At 38.6% G+C, this 21,418-nt stretch overlaps 1 protein-coding gene across 1 annotated transcript in view; it reads left to right on the top strand.

Moving 5' to 3' along the window:
* The window catches only part of LOC115217359 (transmembrane protein 135-like), a 631,865-nt gene that overhangs the window by 64,391 nt on the left and 546,056 nt on the right, over positions 1-21,418 (top strand). The window contains exon 3 of the mRNA XM_029787031.2: positions 15,684-15,776. Coding sequence (XP_029642891.1) covers positions 15,684-15,776 — 93 coding nt within the window. The remainder of the gene's footprint in view (positions 1-15,683; positions 15,777-21,418) is intronic.

Below are 21,418 nucleotides of genomic sequence, written 5' to 3'. Positions count from 1 at the left end.
TTACTTGTTCTATTGTTCTCTTCCATCAAGCCACTAAGTTATGGGGATGTGAATACACCAACACTGGTTGTCAAGCAGTGGTTGAGAGACAAACACACTCACACACACACACACACACACACACACACACACACACACACACACACCACACACACACACAGATACATGATAGGCTTCTTTTCAGTTTCCGTCTACCAAATCCACTCACAAGGCTTTGGTTGGCCGGAGGCTACAGTAGAAGACACTTGCCCAAAGTGCCACGCAGTGGAACCAAACTTGGAATGATGTAGTTGGGAAGCAAGCTTCTTATCACAAGCCATGCCTGCATCTACCCACCGCCACACACACACACACTTGCTTTGTATGACATCTTTGAGATTCTGTCATTGCTTTCTATTTCTTTATATATTATTGTTGTCAAGGCTATAATCAATCTATAATTATGTATTGAACTCTTTCAATGAAAAATATTTTGTTTTCAGATAAATCAAGATGTGTCTTGTAAAGCACAATATGTGACTGTTATTCTCCTATGTATGCGCACATACACACACATATAACTATGTGTCTTTGATGTTTGTTTTGCAACCAGATGGTTTTTGGTTCAGTCCCTCTGTGTGGCACCTTGGGCAAGTAAATGTCTTCTGTTATAGTCACAGGCTGAAACAAAGCCTGGATTTAATAGATGTAAACTGAAAGAAACCTGTGTGTGTGTGTGTGAGATTTCCACTTCCAGATTTCTTGTCAGGTGACATTCTATTTCAGTGTCTGTTCTCACTTCATCTGAGCACAGTCTATTTACACATTGCTTCAGCAGTCTTCCACTGAAACTTGCACTTTTTCCTACAACAGATTCCTCATGCTGGAGCAGTGTCATATTTCAGCCTACCTGTGCTACTCTCAAGAAGGGCTTTGTATTTCAGCTGCATTGTTACCTGATGAAGCACTCCATTTTTCCTTATGGCAATTCCTGCACTAGCCCTCCATTTTCCTCTTATTTTACAATAACTCCTGCAACAAAATGCTCCTCATTCTAGTAATCTAGATGTTCTCAATTCCTTGCTGACAGAACTAAACAGACGACTGAGCTTGCTTCTATTAAAATCATCTTGTTAGAAAAATGTTATAAAATTTTATGTATAGTGACGTAGATTTTAGAGAAATAACTGGTTGCGCATTTTCTTTTCAAATTTCTTAAATTTCTTCACTATGGTGTGATGTAGAAGAGTTTGAGACAGGGGGAGTAATTAGGGTTTTTTTCAGTTTAGGGGAGATAATAAAAAATGTTGGGAATGATTAGGTTTTGTTAATTTAACATTTGGCTTAGATAGAATAAGATATTAGAAATGGTTAAGCTTTGGTTTATATTTTTCAATGAAGTAGGTTTCCTTATTTAATTTAATTTGTGTTGGTGTTCCAATAGCACATTGATAAACTGGGAAGATTACAAATTGTGGTAGCAGTTGTTTTGCACATCTGTCAATGTGTTCACTAAAGGGTATCATTCTATATTCTGGGAGTGCAATCTGCTGTTGGTGCAGAGTGCATCTGCCTCTGTGCGGTAATCCTATGGATCCTGTGTAGTTTTGGTGGCAACCCAAGCATCTTATAACATAAATCAGGTTTTGCAAGGCACAAGTAAAGTCACATTTGATTTTAAATTTTTGTCCCTCTTTAAAAAGGAATTCTGATCCTTCTAGAAGGTTTGAGCATGTTGTATAGTTTGGTCGACCACATTTTTTCACTTTTGTGTCCCATATTTTAGAGAATAATTTTGCTTTTGTAAGGATCTTTTTTAGTGACTTTGGTTTTTGTGGTCTTTAATGATTTTATGTGTGTGTAAAATGCCTTTTTTTGACAAAAATAAAAATAAACTTTAGGCATGCGTAAATAACACTCATAGACTGTTTTCAGAATTTGTTTAGAAATTTTTTTGTTGAAAAAAGACATAAACATTCATACTGGAAGTTGATTCATTTAATGTCAGAATAAGTTTTTACAGGAAAAACTATGGCTTAGATATAATGAAGTTGACTTTTATTTATGCTGTACAGTATAATGCTTACTTTTTCTGTATAAATTTACTAAAACCATTAAATGGTTAACTACTTTTTGAAGTTTGAAGTTGACTGGTAATCACGGTCCAGGCCATATTTTACATATTTTACTTGGTTGAGTAAAGTATCATTCAAACTGATGTTTATTCATAATTAAACTTAGTTTGCAACACCTATGCATATTTATCAGCTTTGTTTTTGTTAATAATTCTTATCAACAACTTTTTCTGTGATTGTGATTTGAGAAGACATACAGCAGTACGCTAAAGACTGGACATAATCTTTTGTGGGCAGGAAGTGTAAAATAAAGTTTATTATAAATAACACAAACAGTTTGTAATTTAATATCTTTTAATGTGATACCTGTTAAACAGAAATTATTTATTTTTAATGAAAATTTAATAAAATTTAATCATAAGTGAAATTATGCTAAATATGACTAAATTAAAAACCTTTTTCCCCTGGCCATATCGACAATTTTGAAAACTTTTGGGTGTGAATTTTACGAGTTGTAACATTTTTTAATGATTTTTATCCTGAAAATCACCTGCATAAATTACACAGGTGCACAAATTACATGGTTTTTTACGGAGTGTGTGTATATATATATATATATACATACATAGGTGCAGGCATGACTGTGTGGTAAGAAATTTGCTTCCCAACCACATGGTTCCATGTTCAGTCCCACTACATGATACCTTCAAGTGTTTTTTACTATAGCTCCAGGCTGACCAATGGAAACTGAAAGAAGCATTTCACGCACACACATACACACACACACATGCATGCGCACACACATACACTCAAACACACACACACACACACACACATACGTGTCTCTGTGTTTTCGTTCTTTGTTTGTCACCCACCACTGCTTGATAACCAGTGTTGGTGTGTTTGCATCCATGTAACCTATCAGTATGGCAAAAAGAGACCAATAGAATAGGTACCAAGCTAAAAAAGAAAATGAGTGCTGGGGTCAACTAGTTCCACTAAAATTCCTGATAGAGTGCCAGCTTGGCTGCAATCTAATAATTGAAACAAATAAAAGATAGAATATAAGAGATAACATGCTTCTATATCATAAGCAGCAGCATCATCATTATCATTTAACTTCCATTTTCCATGCTGGCATGGATTGGACAGGTTGAGAGAAGCTAACAAAACCAGGATCCACACCACATTCCATAATCTGTTATTGTCTTGGGTTCTACAGCTAGATGCTCTTCTTAACACCAACCACTTTACAAAGTGCACTGGATGCTTTTTACATGGCACCAACACCAGTGCTTTTTATGTGACACCAACACCAGTGCCTTTTACATGACATCGTGGTTTTTGCTTATCAGTTCTGTTGTGACAGGTGGGTCTTCTTGTGTACAGCAATGTGCCACATATTTCAGTCCTTTGTTATCTCCTTTGTAAAGCCCGGCCTTTTAAGATCAGCCTTCAATACTTGGTCTCATGTCTTCCAGGGTCTCCCTCTTCCACAACTTGTCTTTACTTTGAGTGATCAGCAACTCTTTATGCAGTTGTCTTCATCCATCTGCATCACGTGACCAAATCAGCACAGTCTTCTCTCTTGCACACTGCGTCTAATTCCTCATATGCCTAACTTTTCCCTCAATACACTAGTGATCTGTTGCACATGTACACTGACATTGCACATCTAGTGGAACATACCAGCTTCATTCCTCTCTAGTCTTTGCATGTCCTCTACATTCAAGGCCTATGTCTCATTACCATGTAGCATGGCAGTTTGTACACCTACATCATACAATCAGTGAGAGACTTTTGGTTGCCAACAGAGGTAAGAGCTCTCTGAAATATTTCCATCCTATTCTTATTCTAGCAATTACACTTTCAGTGTATCCTCCTCCACTGCTAATTGGGTCACCTAGGTAGCAGAAATTATCTACTACTTCCTGAGAGCCTTTGGGACACTTGAGAAAATCAGTTTCCCATACATCTGTTGTCTTTATGGCTCCGGTACATCTTCCACACACAAACGCTACTTTCTCTGTTAACCTTCCTACAATTTCACTGTACCTCTTGTGTGTCAATAGTTTCCACTGGGTGCAAGCTATGTGTGTGTGTGTGTGTATCTATATATACATACACACATGCACATATATAATACAAACACTATTATTCAAAATTACAAATAGGCAAACAAACAAATATGTAATTACACTAACATGTGGACACACTAACACAATACATTAACATACGTTCTAATGCAAATACATTAACATTAATGCATTAACACATGTGCACTAACACAAACACTGACTAACATAAACAAAAACTGATTCACACTAACACATGCTCTCTGACTTAAACCCTTTAATGTATACATATTCAAACTCACACATACATCCAAATACATACATGTATATTTGAAGATACACACATACATACATTCCATCTTGTAAAATGGATACAAACACTGACTACATACTCACTAATATATTCACATGCAGAGACATAATGACACAAATGCTTGCTTTGACACATATATATATACAAATACATATGCACACACATACACACAGATAAACAGCGGCTTTGACACAAACATTTATATACAAACAGCACAAACACACACATACTAACAAACACAGACAAATACACATGCACACTAAAGAATACACACAGACGCATACAAACTAACAGATGCTTTGACACAAATGCATACATACAAACAAACACACGTATACACACAAACATATGCTTTGACACAAGCATACAAGGCAACAAGCACAAACACACACATGCTAACTAACACAAACATGTACACATACATACACTAAAGAACACATATAGTCGAACAGATGCTTTGACACAAACAATATACATACCTGTTAGGCACAGGCATGGCTGTGTGGTAATAAGCTTGCTTCCTAACCACTTGATTCTGGGTTCAGTCCCACTGCATGGCAATTTGGGCAAGTGTCTTCTACTAAAGCCTCAGGCTGACCAAGCTTTCTGAGTGGATTTGGTAGGCTGAGACTGAAAAAAGCCTGTTGTGTATATATGTGTGTATATATCTGTGTGTGTGTATGTCTGTGTTTGTCACCCCCGCAATCACTTGACAGCTGATGTTGGTGTGTTACTTAACAGTTCGGCAAAAGAGACTGATACAGTAAGTACTAGGCTTGCAAAGAATAAGTCCTGGGGGTGATTTCTTTGACTATAACCCTTTAAGGCAGTGATCCAGCATGGCCACAGTCAAATGACTGAAACAAATAAGAGAATATGTGTGTTTATATGTGTGTGTGTGTGTGTGTGTATGTGTGTACATATATATATGTATATGTGTGTATGTGTGTATGTATATATATATATATATATATATGGATGTGTGTGTGTGTAAGTATATATATATATATATATATACGTATATATATTTGTGTGTGTATATATATATATATATATATATATATATATAATATATATATATATATATATATACACACACACACTCATGATAAGACAGACAAATAGAGCCCAGTGTAGCTCTCTCCAGCTTGCCAATTCCTGAAGAACCATCCAATCTATACTTGCAGGGAGAAAACAGACATTAAATGTTGATGATGATGATATGTGTGTGTGTATGTATGTATATATATATATATATATATAGATGAGAAAGTTGGTTTGTGAAAGCACGTGGTTGAATATATAGAAAATAGTAAGAAGTGAAAAAACCACAGAAGGCTTGTTTTAAAAGGTTAAAAAATATATATTTGTGTCAATATGTCTGAAGAATATTATAAATTTTTTTCTTACACCGGAATAAATCACTTATTACCTCCTCTTATTTAGAACTCTTCTCAACATAAACATAACGTTTTAAGAAATTTGAAAAGCTAAACGCGAAACCGGTCATTTCTTCTAAACTATGTTATTGTAAGAAAAGAATTTATAATATTCTTCAGACAAATTGACTCAAATATATATTTTTTAACCTTTTAAAACAAGCCTTCTGTAGTTTTTTCACTTCTTACTATTTTCTATATATATATATATATATATATATAATATATATATATATACACACATATGTGTGTGTGTGTGTATGTGTGTATATATATATATATATATATATATATAGTTGTATGTAGGTTAAAAAAGCTTATGTCTGTGTTGTTACTCTTCTTGTGTTAATAAACTTAGGATGACAAGGGCAAAAATAATTAAAATCAAAATGGAAAGTGTAACAACAAAGTCAAAACCTGTAGTTGTTTAGCTCCTCCCTCATTCCTTTTCCACCTGAATACCCTAGTCATTCATGATTGAGAAGATCTATTATCAGATGTGTTCCAGGCATGACCATCCTGCCTTTCAATTTTCAGATGTAGTTAATATAAAGTTATATAAGTTGGTGTGTCCTTTCATATTTGTTTTTAAACGTGGTCTTGGCGTGGACAATTAAGAAATTTGGTTGCTATTTCTAGTGAACTAGCCCTTTAGCATTCAGGCTATTCTGCCAGATGTAATGCTTATTTATTCACATTTTGTAAAGTTAATTATAAAGTTAATCTTGTAGCTTCCAGATTTTGGAGATGTGATTGTTTATTTTGAGAATGACATTGCAGATTGGGTGTGAGAGGTTGGATCTGGCCATTTTCAACTTAAAGCAGATGGAACATTTGGGTTGGACATGGCTGGTTTAAGTGCTAAAGAGTTAGATTACCAATCAAAGGTGTTCTAACCACAGCTTTTACTTGTTGCAGTCATTTTACTATGGTCATGCTGGGGCATCACCTTGAAGGGTTTTAGTTGAAAAAAATCAACCCCAGGACTTTTTCCTTCTTTCAAGCCTGATACTTATCCTATTGGTGTCTTTTGCTGAACTGCTAAGTTACGGGATGTAAACACACCAACAACGGTTGTCAATTAGTGGGGAGGGACTCAGACATAAAGACACACACACACATAGATATATACATATGTATACAATGAGCTTCTTTCAGTTTCTGTCTACCAAATCTACTCACAAGGCTTTAGTGAGGCTGAGGCTATGGTAGAAGACACTTGCCCAAGGTGCCACACAATGAGACTGAACACAGGACCATGTGGTTGGGAAGCAAGGTTCTTACCACATAGCCACATTTGTGCCTGTTTGCCCCCCACTCCACCCTTTTTTTTCTTCTTTTCAATGACCGTGTATCTGGAACTATCACAAGCGAACTGCAGCTTGCAGGAGTTACTGAATGGCAAAAAATTATCTTGAATGTCTTTTTAGCTGTTGACAAGCCACGTCTCATGCTGCTTACTTCTTGGAAAAAGTTACCTATGCCTGATCTAGAGGTACATTATCCAGTCAGTGTCTTGTTCTTTTCCCATTCTTTTCTTAAAGACAACAGAATAAGATTTGAGGGAGATTTGGTTACTATAGTAACAGGTCAAGAATCCCTTCTTGGCTCAAAAGTCAAAACAGTCTCTTTTATCTTTTACTTGTTTCAGTCAGACTGTGGCCATGCTAGAGCACCACCTTGAAGAGTTTTTTTAGCTGAACCAATCGACCCCAGTAATTTTCTTAAACCTGATGATTATTCTATCATTCTCTTTTCCTAAACCACTATGTTATACTAATGTAAACAAACCAACACTAGTTGTCGAGCATTGGTGGGAGACACACATATATATAGACAGAGACCAGCTATCCGAGTTGATAGTTCCGTAGTAGCTAAGGCAGTTAGAAGCATGAAGACAGGGAAAGCCCCAGGCCCATCAGGAATTACTGCAGAGATGCTCAAAATATCTGGCAGTGTTGGCTATAACCTAGTCACCCGTATAGTCAACCAGGTGATACACGAAGGAGTCATACCCAATGACTGGTGTAGCAGCATACTAGTCAACTGCTACAAAGGTAAAGGTGATGCCCTGGATACAAATAATTACAGAGGTATCAAGCTGTTGGATCAGGTAATGAAGGTTACGGAGAGGGTCTTAGCCCAACTAATTAGAGAGAGAGTTAGTTTAGATGAGATGCAGTTTGGGTTTGTCCCAGGGAAAAGCACCACTGATGCTATATTCCTGGTAAGGCAGCTGCAGGAGAAATACCTAGCCAAGGATAAGCCCCTGTACCTGGCTTTTGTTGACATGGAGAAAGCCTTTGATAGGGTCCCCCGATCCCTCATCTGGTGGTCAATGAGGAAACTAGGGATAGATGAATGGCTGGTGAGGGCTGTGCAAGCCATGTACAGAGATGCCGTAAGTAAGGTTAGAGTTGGCAACATGTACACAGAAGAATTCAAAGTAGAGGTTGGGGTCCACCAGGGTTCAGTACTCAGCCCCCTCCTATTTATCATAGTCCTCCAGGCAATAACGGAGGAATTCAAGACCGGTTGCCCCTGGGAGCTCCTCTATGCTGACGACCTCGCTCTAATCGCTGAGTCACTATCAGAACTGGAGGAGAAGTTCCAGGTGTGGAAGGAGGGTTTAGAATCGAGGGGCCTTAGAGTCAACCTAGCTAAAACCAAAGTACTAATAAGTAGAAAGGTAGAAAACCCACAAATATCATCAGGAAGATGGCCCTGCTCGATCTGTAGAAAAGGTGTAGGTAGAAACTCTATAAGATGTACCCAGTGTAAGCTATGGACACATAAGAGGTGCAGCAATGTCAAAGGTAGGCTAACTGGGAAGATAGTTTTTGTATGTGGCAGGTGCTCTGGAGCACTGACCTCCGAAAATCTGCAGAAAACAACTTCTGTCACTTTCCGGGGGGAAAAACTAGAAGTAGTTGATAGTTTCCGCTATCTAGGTGACCAAGTCAGTAGTGGGGGTGGGTGCGCTGAAAGTGTAACTGCTAGAATAAGAATAGCCTGGGCAAAGTTTAGGGAGCTCTTACCTCTGCTGGTGACTAAAGGCCTCTCGCTCAGAGTAAAAGGCAGACTGTATGATGCATGTGTACGAACAGCTATGCTACATGGCAGTGAAACATGGGCCGTGACTGCTGAGGACATGCGTAAGCTCGTGAGGAACGAAGCCAGTATGCTCCGATGGATGTGTAATGTCAGTGTACTTACTCGACAGAGCGTTAGTACCTTGAGAGAAATGTGTACCTAAGAAGCATCAGTTGTTGTGTGCAAGAGAGACGATTGCGCTGGTATGGTCATGTGGCGAGAATGGATGAAGAGAGGTGTGTGAGAAGTGCCAATCCCTAGCAGTTGAGGGAACCCGTGGAAGAGGTAGACCCAGGAAAACCTGGGACGAGGTGGTGAAGCACGACCTTCGGACGTTAGGTCTCACCATGGAAATGACTAGAGACCGAGACCTATGGAAGTATGCTGTGCGTGAGAAGACCCGGCAAGACTAGTGAAGCCATAATCCGTGGCCCCTACCTGGGACGTAGTCAGTCCACCTGTGCATACCTTCCTTCTTGTGACACTTGTGAAGACCTGTTGAGGCAAGTGAGAATAGAATCGAATCGTATCAAATCAAATCGAAATAGATGAACATCAATGGAATTTGTATCCTTGTGGTACCAGTGCCGGTGGCACATAAGAAAACCATCCGAACGTGACCGTAGCCAGTACCGCAATGACTGGCCTCCGTGCTGAGGGCACGTAACAAACACCATCCGAGCGTGGCCGTCTGCCAGCCTCGTCTGGCACCTGTGTCGGTGGCACATAAAAAACACCATCCGAGCGTGGCCGTCTGCCAGCCTCGTCTGGCACCTGTGTCGGTGGCACATAAAAAACACCATCCGAGCGTGGCCGTCTGCCAGCCTCGTCTGGCACCTGTGTCGGTGGCACATAAAAAACACCATCCGAGCGTGGCCGTCTGCCAGCCTCGTCTGGCACCTGTGTCGGTGGCACATAAAATCACCCACTACACTCTCGGAGTGGTTGGCGTTAGGAAGGGCATCCAGCTGTAGAAACACTGCCACATCTGACTGGCCTGGTGCAGCCTTCGGGCTTCCCAGACCCCAGTTGAACCGTCCAACCCATGCTAGCATGGAAAGCGGACGTTAAACGATGATGATGATGATGATGAGAGAGATATTTCTGTTGATCAAAGGATTTTACCAATCCACCACATTTATAAGAATTTCTTATATAGACACAAGGTTAAAAATTTTATGGAGAGGGGCTAGTAGTTAAATCAATCCTGGTACTTGAATGGGGCTTCATTTTTTTTTTTTTATTTCATCAGTTGGGTCCTGGGTATGACTTTAAACTGCATCCAATAGTAGAGCCCTAGTTTAGAAGTTCCTGGATTTTGAGAAGTCTGGAACCACCCTGATCTGGTGTAGTAGCACGCCTATGCATTTGAAGACTGGATCTGGCAGACTTTGCAGAAGCAACAGAGGGGAGGGCAGCCACAGCTGTGCATTGTGGTGTGTAGACAGGTTGAGAGTCAGATGAGGCAAGTAGGACACCTTGGTCATCCACTGCAGTCATCTACATCTCCAGTTGTTTTGATCTGGTCTTGCAACTAGATTGATGATGGTTACAGATGAAAAAGAGCATGGTCGATTGTCCACAACTCTTCACTCTAAATAAAGACAAGTAATTAGTCACTCCAAGAGACAAACATGATTTTTATCAATCTCAGAATGATCAAAGCAAAGATGGCTGTGGCAGAATTTGAACACAGAATTTAAAGATTTAAAAGAAATACTGTATATGATCCATGATCATCCAATGTTTTCCTTTTTTTTTGCTATTAAGGACAAGTTTGTCTAATAAATTCTTTATTTAAGACAGTCATATGTGATTTGAGAGTGATATGGTTGCTATTTCTAACAAACTGAATAACCACATTGAAGTTTCCTCATTAACTTTGGGAAGGAATGTGTGTGTATTTGTGCTTATGGTGGATATTCTTTATGGAATTGTTCTTCTGAGACATGTCTCAGCTCTTTCCAAGCTCTTTGTTTCTGTGTTTCTTTGTTACAATGACTGCTGAGGTTAATCTCTTTTTGTTGGAAGTCATCAATCACTTAAGACCAGGGCTGGTGGGTGGCATTAATCCACCCACCTGTTTCAAAAGTGAACAACAATACTTTGCAGCAAGATGCTACTTTTTTCCTTTTCTTTCTCCTCTAACTTCCCATTATCACATCATACCAGTCAGGAGTAAGAAGGTGAGAAAAAAAAAACAAAAGAAACAATAATGATAATAATAATATAATGATAATAATAATAACAACAACAACAACCGAGCAAGATAAAAAGGTTTAAAGAAACAAGAAAGTAGAATGCTTTTAGTCCTCTATTCATTCATTCATTATCTGTTTGTTTTTGCTTATTTTATTTTATTTTTTTATAAGTGGTGGCTGCTTGCTTACAAGTTAAACATGTTTGAAAGACAAACAAAGAAGGTACATATAAAAGTGGGGAGAAAAAAACAGCTAACCTTTCTTTCTCCTATTTTTCAATTGTTAGATAAGTGTGTATAAAAGGGGTTTCAAAAAAATAATAAAATAATAATGCAATAATAAAAAGTAGAAAATTTTTTGAAATTTCATTCAGGTTTAACTGCTCAGAAAGAGAAAATAGTTTGTGAAATAGGGAAGAAAGTTGTTGTTGTTATTATTCATTGCTTAGCTCCAGGTCAGACCTGTGAGAACAGAACTACCATATTTCCTGGTGTCAAGCATGCTCCAAATTTTCTTCGTAACCTATTTTGAACTCTTGAAGAGTGTTGTTATATCTGTCCGAAACTTAACATGTTTCATTTTTACAGATGTAATAGACAAAATGCAGACTATAAGGAATTAGCAGGATATATATATATCATCATCATTATCATCGTTTAATGTCCATTTTTCCATGCTAGCATGGGTTTGCTGGTTTGATTGAGGTCTGGAGAGCCAGTGGTTGCACCAGGCTTCAATCTGATCTGGCAATGTTTCTGCAGCTGGATGCCCTTCCTAACTCCAAACACTCTGAAAGTGTAGTGGGTACTTTTTATGTGCCACTAGCACAGGAGCCAGTCAGGTGGGCCTGGCATCAATCACGTTTGGATAGTGCTTTTTACATGCCACTAGCACAGGAGCCAATCAGAGGGTATTGGCATTGGCCACGTTTGGATAGTGCTTTTTACATGCCACTAGCACAGGTGCCAATCAGAGGGTATTGGCATTGGCCACATTTGGATAGTGCTTTTTACATGCCACTAGCACAGGTGCCAATCAGAGGGTATTGGCATTGGCCACGTTTGGATGGTGCTTTTTACATGCCACCGGCATGGGAGCAAGTCAGATGGACTTGGCATCAACCACGTTCGGATGGTGCTTTTTACGTGCTACCGGCATGGGAGCCAGTCAGGAGGCACTGGACAGCATTGATAGTGATGGAGAGACAGAACAGATGTGTGCACAGCAGCAGTAGCAGCAGCAAACCTTAGTTCCCAAAATACGAATCAGTGACAGCACCAATACTCTGTTGTCTTGTGATGGGGGTTGGGTAATAGGTAATGGTAATTGGGGGAAAAGCTCCAGACTGTAAGGGAGAACAGTAAGAAGCAAAAGAAGTCCTCCGAAAAAGAAGAATAGAAATTTGCAGGAAACAACAAAAGGTGGTGAAGAACCACATCCTCTTCAGAACAACAACAATAATGATGACAAGGAGGGTGATGCATTAACATTCACTGTTGGTGCTATGTTAAAAGTACTGGTGCTGGTACCACATAAAAATCACCCAGTGCACTCTGTAGAGTGGTTGGCATTAGGAAGGGCATCCAGCCATAGAAACCATGCCAGAACAGACAATGAAGCCTGGTGCAGCCCCTGACTATACTAGCTCTGATCAAACTTCCCAAACCATTCCAGATGGAAAATGGATGTTAAATGATGATGATGACCTATGAAAATGAAACAATAGCAGAATCACACATTTGTTGTTCAAGGTGTATTTTTATTTGCAATGATTTCTGAGAGGCGATGATTTCTGGACTATAGAAGACTTTCATTAGACAGGATGTTGATAAGAAGAATGGAAAAAAAAAATGCATTACAATAAATTAAAGTGGGTGGAGCTTGAACACATGTATTGTTTCTTACCCCCTCACCTATTTAGAAAATGTAAATGGGTACCTTGGGATGGCAGATGAATGGAGATATAGAGTGCTCTAACCTGTCCTACATAGTTGTTTTTCAGCAATGTGTTGGTGAGAATTCTAAATGTTTCTCATGTTTTATCTTTTTGTTTAAATTTTATTTTAATTATTGCTTTTATACTTTTTAAATAATTTTGTGTAATTATTTGTGTGTTTTTATAGACTTTTAACTTGTCCCCTTATATATTGTATAACATCTTTAATTCTTCCTCTTACCTTTATATAACATCTATCCCACTTTGCTTGTATTTGTAGTGTATTTTATTTTACCACTTAGAGCCATTTGTAGCTAATAAAGAAAGGATTGTTATTATTACTATTATTAAATGAGAGAGCAGCACATGCCATCAAAGTGACACTTGGGAACAATTATACAAAGCCCAATATACATATCATGACTACCAGTCTGATAAGAGTAGACTAGACTCATGCATCACAACCACATGTGTATGACATGGTGATATTATATAAAGATAAACAGCACATGACCTAGCAGGTAGGGCTCAGTTCCAATTTTCTTCTGGTCGAGTAACCCATCCCACTCAAAAGAGCACTGAATAAGGGTTGTTTAAGGATGATGAACGAAACACCCATGTTTTCATGAATTATTCAAGCCCCAAAGAATTCCTCTCAACACATGGTTATGATGCTTCCCCACAACTTCTGCTCATGATCAGAGATGCACATATTGTCAGCCACTAAGAGACGTACTCAACTGGTTACGGTCAAACAATTGACAAGCAGATCTGTGGTATTGAGCAGAATATTTGCTGTAGCCCATCTTTTATACCATGACTTAACAATGTACATGATAAAATTTCCAATCAGTTAAGATCAGAAGCCATAAGAGCCACTGCCTGGTATTGCATCAGGACAATATTATTATTACCTCCACCTTAGCGAAGGCAAAGGTATTTTTTCAGTCACATTTGTTTGTTTTTCCATAGGCAAGATATCTCAAGAACTGCCGGATGGATTCGGATGAAACTTTCAGGGATGTTTGACCTCGTGACTTGCATGAACTGATTAGATTTTGGGATCAATTTGGTACCAGACAAGGATTCTGGATTTTTTTTTTTGTTTTTTTAATTTAATTTTTGAGAGCGGTCAGGTTCATTTTTAGTATTTTCATAAATGAGGCCCAAGATACCCATCATGACTACCTGTCTGATAAGGGTACACCAGGCACATGCATCACAATTATATGTGCGTGACATAGTTATCTCATATCAAGATAAACAACGCATGACCTTACAGGTAGGGTTCAGTTAGAATTTTCTTCAGGTCAAGTAGCACATCCTACTCAAATGGTCCTTGAATAAGGGTTGTTTAAGGATGTTGAACGAAACACCTATGTTTCCAGAGGTGAATTATTCAAGCTCCAAAGAATTCCTCTCAACACATGGCTATGATGCTCCCCCACTACTTCTGCTTGTCATCTGAGATGCACATATCGTCAGCCACCAAAGGACATGCTCATCTGGTCAAACAACTGACAAGCAAATCTGTGGTATTGAGCAGAATATTTGCTGTAGCCCATCTTTTATACCAAGACAAAATAACGTACATGATAACAGTATTATTATTATTATCATTGAAGGTGGCAAGTTGAAAGAATTAGCATGCTGGGCAAAATATTTAACAGCATTTCATCCATCTTTCTGTTTCAAGTTCAAATTCTGCTGAGGTCAACTTTGCTTTTCATCCTTTTTGGGTTGATAAAATAAGTACCACTTGAGCACTGGGGTTGATGTAATCAATTAGCCCCCTTACCCCAAATTTCAGGCCTTGTGCCTACAATAGAAAGAATTGTCATTATTATTATTATGATATTGCACGTGTTCATTGATGAATTGACAAAGTCATTAGAGGGTTGGATAGCATGCCTTGCAGTATTCATTACTGCTCTCTGTACTCTGAGTTCAAATCATGCTAAGGTCACTATGTCTATCATCCATCATGGATCCATAAAATACCAGTCAAATATGAGGATTGATTCTTCTCTCTCTCTCCCCTCCCTCTTTCTCTGAATTGGTCACGTTATGTTAGGAGAAGGGTCGTGAGAGACCAATCACAGGGCACCTTTCTTCAGAAATGGACAAAGTTCGTGTGACAGTTTAGCAACCACTTCACATAGAAAAGCTAATATGCTATGAGAATCTTAGCGAAAACAGTCTGATGGAGCACAGCACTGATTGGTAACAGGAATCCACTGAAGGGTTTCACTAATATCTACAAGATAAACTTTCATATGTGTATGTTCAGTTTAAGTTAATTCAGAGAAAACTAGAAATAGCTACCAAAAATAATATGAACTAGCAGACCAACTACCTCTGTTTTAAAGTGAATTCAGTATTTTGATTAGCTCATTGATAAGTGGCATTTCTTTTTTCTTTGTTTCTTCCTTTTCTTTTTTTGAAAAAATGTAATCTTTCTTCAGAAAAATTAATTCAGAGGAAGCAGAAATTTCTGAATCTTTGCATTTTTTTCCCATTCTTTTTGTTTTTCCTGAAGTAAAATTTCACTGTTTTTCTTTTCTTTTTCCAGATATGTTTTTGGAAACATATATTTTTTGACCACTGGTTTTTTACCAGCTGCCTCGGCTGCTTTACTTAGTATTTGTTTAGAAAGAAAATCCAGGTATTTCATTTATTATTATCTCTATTAATCATCATCATCATCAACATCGTCGTTTAATGTCCACTTTCCATGCAGGCATGGGTTGGATGGTTGACAGGAGTTGGTTAGGCAAAGGACTGCACCAGACTTCTGTGTCTATTTTGACATAGTTTTTATAGCTAGATTCGCTTCCTAACATCAACCACCCTGTAGAGTGAACTGAGTGCTTTTTCTATGGCACCATCACAGGTGAGGTCAGTTTTGGTCTGGTTTTTACAGCTGAATGCCCTTCTAAACACCAACAACTTTACAGTGTGGACTGGATGCTTTTTACATGGCACTAGCAGGGACACCAAGTAACTTGCAAGACAAAGATCCTTTAATAGGGAAGGGGGAATTGGAGGAGGGAATCTCATGCCAGATGAGAAAGGTGACGAGTGTGAATGAGAGACAGATAAAGATGTCTTGCTGTAGAGGAGGTACATGGTTACTTGACCAGAGAGAGAGAGAGAGAGTGAGAGAATGAAACTATTATTATTAGTATTATTGACATCCTAAAACCAAGCTGTTATCCTGAAACCACATAAAAAGTATTGGTGTAAGTGCTGATGCCATGTAAAAAAAGCTCTGGTGTTGGTACCGCATAAAAAGTGCCCATTATACTTTCTAAAGCGGTTGACATAAGGAAGGGTGTCCAGCTGTAGAAACTAAGCCAAAACAGACTATGGAACATGGTGTGACCACTGGCCTTCCCAGTTCAGTTGTCTGACCCATGCCAGCATAGAATGCAGATGTTATATATTGATGATGATGATGATTGATGTTGTTCTTGTTGTCTCCTGAATGTTGCTTTACCATCTTTCTTTGGCCAGGAAGGCAGGTAGTTTCCCTCTGACCAGCAGCTATGGTGAAAGAGGTTGTGCTGTGGATACAACTGAAAGGACTGAAGACACACTTTCCTCTTCAGCCAAGACCTCAACATTTTAAAATTTTATTCATAAAGGAAGGTGAGGATTGAGAGGAAGGTGCTGTCTTCCAGTAAAGGTGGATAAATATGGTGAGGATGACATAAGTAAGCAGGCCTACCCTAAGCTGGTGCCTGTCGGCTGAAGAGGACAGTAGAGATTGGAGCAGTTGCTATGTTACATCTGATGTGAGGGTAGCTTAGGAATTGTGGAATTCCTTGGTTTCCTCTGGGAGGTGTTTCCTCTCCATTGGAGAATTTTGTTTTAAGAATATTTTTCTTAATTATTATTGTTTTTTTTAATTGTCTATACATGTTTATATAAATTCCCACTGTCCTTTGTTCTAGATTATTTTTGTGGCTCTTGTAGCCAAGAAAGAAATTATTGTTGTCTGTGATATCATTATTTATGGTGAATGGACATGTGTAACACAGTTCTGGGGATTTGATTTAGTGCTTTTGATAAGTTTGATGAAACAAGTTTTCTCTCTCTTTCTCTCTCTCATTCTCTTTTCTACTCTCTTTTTGTTTCATTTATAATGGCTAAGTGCCCACCTCATTATCTTGGAGTAGAAAAAGAATAAAGTTTCTTGTTGGACATTATTTTTATATTTGATAGTTTAGTAAATGCAGTGTATTCATTACTTCTTATGGCTTTTTTTACTCTGGGTGAAAGGTTTAGAAGTGCTGGCCACAAATCTGGTAGCAATGGATACATTTTCAAGAATTGCAAATAAAAAAATCAAAACAAATAAGTGAAAACTTTATGAGCAAAAACAGATTTAAAAAATAAGGATGGTTGCACAGACAGACAGATTTGTTAATACAGGCAGTAACATTTTAACAAGTCCAAGTGGAAAAAATTGTAAGTGAAAAGAAACAGCAATTACAGAAACTCACTATTTGTGAGCATTGATTACCAACCAAAATGAAATATTATGCTTGGCTCAGCTCTTGAAAAAAAAAGAAAAAAACACAGTAGAGGTGTGTCACAAAAGCTTGTGCCTCCTTTGCCTGATGATTTCATCAAGGAAAGTAACATACCTGTTTTCCAAAAACAGATGAGGCTTCCACATGTCCTTAAAGGAGCAGTTAGAGAATATATACTCTAATCAATTGACTGGGATAGGATGTATGGAAGAGTGTGATTGGTTTTTAATACTGAAGACAAGGCAAACAAACAAGTACAGAAGAAGCACTACACACCTGATTACAGACTGGTACTGTTGTATATGCGGAAACAAAACATGAGTTATGGCTAGCAACATTGGTTTGGATGTTACTCTTTGGCTCATCATTGCCTTTGTAGTACAGTATGAACCATCAATAATCTCAGAAGGAACATGCAACATGTGCTCAGGCAAAGTTTACATAGACATGCAGGTTACGATGACATTCCCCCTCCCCCAGACACACACTCAAGACCACCAGGCTATCTTGATGTTGTATCCCATTGAGGGTGCCAAGAAGAAGGCAATTAGACTGGTGGTGCAAATAGTAAGCCTGTAGAAGCAAGAGTCACTTGAGGGTTTTCTGCAGAGAAGCAGAGGATGAAAGAAGGCAGTGGACCACAGCAGGCCTGGAGACTGAAAACCATAGTTGTGTTACTGGTTGTAACTCTATAACATTGTGGATGCCGTGTTTTTAGTGTTATAAACATTTCAGGGCTGTTGAAAAAGGTAGATCATCAAGAAGCTATGGTATTTTTACCAGCACAGAACTGGGCAGAACTAGTAGTATGTATATGATCAGCCCTTCAGCATTTAAACTGGTCATATCCAGCTAAAATATTTACCATTTTATGTTAAAACCGGCCAGATCTGGCCTCTCACACCTACCCTACAATGTCATTCTAAAATAAACAATCACATGATCAAAATCTTGAAGCTATGAGATAATGTACAATTAAGTGAAAACAATGTGTATAAATAAGCATTATATTTGACAGAGTAATCTGAGTGCTAAACGATTAAGAAAAAGATAGATAGAAAGAGAGGGTGTGTGTCTACTGGAGACATAGATTCAGAAGGTTGTTTGCTAGCGATCTGGTTGAAAAGTTGTGATCCATTGTTCAAGATACACTGCATCATGCTGTGGCTTATCATATGGGATGATTAAGGCCATTTCTGATTATGTATAGCTTGGTTTTGTTAATTTTTCTGCTCCTATTATTGACATAATCTTCCTAATGATGTATATGCTCTCTAATAAGAAAATGTTCTGTTATTTTCCACTGGTAATGTTTATAATGATAATATTTCCTTTATAATCATTATTGTTATTTTTATAATGAATAAAGAAAAAAGAAAGAACATATCATTATTGTTATGAAATCATTGTTGTTATAATGTAAGAAATCCTCATTGTTTGTAATAATATAAAAAATATTCGTTTAATAATAAGCATCATCATCAGCCTCCCACTCACCATCAACAATTTGCTCTTCCATGCTAGTGTGAGTTGGATAGTTTTCTAAGGCTGGATGCCCTTCCTCTTGTTAACCCTTTTAGCTGCCATTTACAAGAGATAGAGACATTGTACCTATATTAAAACTTGGTTACACATAGTTGTAATTGCAATAACAGCAATATAACTTTTTTTTTTCTAATATTTACTTAAGCAGAGAAGAGGAGTGCCCTTGACCCCTCATTTTTGTTCAGGAACCCTGAGATTGGTTGGAGGAAAAGGAGAAAGTCACCCTCAAACCAAAGACCTGATCCAAATGCCTGCCACAAAGTACACTCTGCTAAAAGCACCCAAGCTGAAAGGTGATGGTGTTAAATCAGTTGACAGTTCAGGTCTATCCCTCAAGAATTCACAATGCAAAGAGCCCCACAACAAATGCTGCAAGATATTTTATGCTATGCTGTAATGAGTCTACAAATTTGCCACCTTTTACAATGATATTTATCTCCATTTAAATGTGGATGTTCTGTTAGAACAAAGTGTTCTACGGAAGTTACCATGAGAGAAACTCTCACAGTGGGCTTTTGGTGCAAAATGCACTCTAGTGATATACGAAACGAGTGTATTTTGCAGCAAAAAGCTAATACGAGAGTTTCTCTCCTGATAACTCCCATAATATAGTTTGTAAATACATCTATGTTTAAGTGGGGATAAATATTACCTTTCAGTATAAATACTGCCTCTATCACTAATATGTACCTTTTATTTCAGTTGGCCTTAGGGTTCTGGATAGTGAATTTGAATTTTTTGAAAAGGGCCTTTGGAGGTTGAAAAATTAAAAGAGAAGAAAAATATAAAATTATGTGTAGTGGGTGCTTTTACGTGCCACCGGCACGAGGGCCAGTCAGGCAGTACTGGCATCAGCCACACTCAAATGGTGCTTTTTACGTACCACCTGCACAGAAACCAGTCTGGCAGCACTGGCAACGACCACGCTTGAATGGTGCTTTTTTACATGCCACCGTCATGGGAGCCAGTCAGCAGTCCTGGCAATGATCATGCTCAAATGGTGCTTTTAACATTCCACTGGCATGAGTGCCTATCAGGCAGATTTCACCTGCCTCAACAGGTCTTTGCAATCATAGTTTATTGTCCAATGATTGAAGGGTACTCTTAAATGGGATGGTTATACAACACTGACATAGACCATGGTTATGGTCTCACTTGGATTGACAGGTTTTCTCAAGCACAGCATATCTCCAGAAGTCTTGGTCACTTGTCACCACCTCATCCCAGGTCTTCCTGGGTCTACTACTTCCGCAGGTTCCCTCAACTGCTAGGGTGTGACACTTTTTCACACAGCTGTCCTCATTCATTCGCAACACATGACCATACCAGTGCAGTCGTCTCTCTTGCACACCACATCTGATGCTTCTTAAGTCCAACTTTTCTGTCAGGGTGCATACACCCTGTCATGTATGCACACTGACATTACACATCCAACGGAGCATACTGGCTTCATTCCTTGCAAGCTTACGCATGTCCTCAGCAGTCACAGCCCATGTTTCACTGCCATGTAGCATAGCTGTTCTCACACATGCCTCATACAGTCTGCCATTTTCTCTAAGTGAGAGGCCCTTTGTCACCAGCAGAGGTAGGAGCTCTCTGAACTTTGTCCAGGCTATCCTTACTCTAGTAGTAACACTTTCAGAGCATCCACCCCAGCTACTGACTTGGTCACCTAAGTAATGGAAGCTATCAACTACTTCTAGTTTTTTTACCCCTGGAATGTGACAGAAGCAGTTCTCTGCGCGTTTTCAGTGTTTATTGCTCTTGAGCATTTTGCCACATGCTAAAACTATCTTCCCAGTTAGCCTTCCTTTGATATTGCTGCACCTCTTATGTGTCCATAGCTTACACTGGGTACATCTTATGTAGTTTCTACCTACACCTTTTCTACAGATTGAGCAGGGCCATCTACCTGAAGGGATTTGTGGTTTGTCTGCCTTCCTACTTATTAAAGACTTTGGTTTTCCCTAGGTTGACTCTAAGGCCCTTCGATTCTAATCCTTGCTTCCATACTTGAAACTTATCCTCTAATTCTGATAGTGACTCAGCAATTAGAGCAAGGTCATCAGCATAGAGAAGCTCCTAGGGGCATCTTGTCTTGAATTCTTCTGTTATTGCCTGGAGGACTATGATGAATAAGAGGGAGCTGAGGACTGATCCTTAGTGGACCCCCTACCCCTACTCGGAATTCTTCACTGTACTCATCGTCAGCTCTCACCTTACT

Source organism: Octopus sinensis, linkage group LG1 (genome assembly GCF_006345805.1).
Source record: "Octopus sinensis linkage group LG1, ASM634580v1, whole genome shotgun sequence".
Taxonomy (NCBI): domain Eukaryota; kingdom Metazoa; phylum Mollusca; class Cephalopoda; order Octopoda; family Octopodidae; genus Octopus; species Octopus sinensis.
This window is presented reverse-complemented; position numbering and strand designations above follow the sequence as displayed.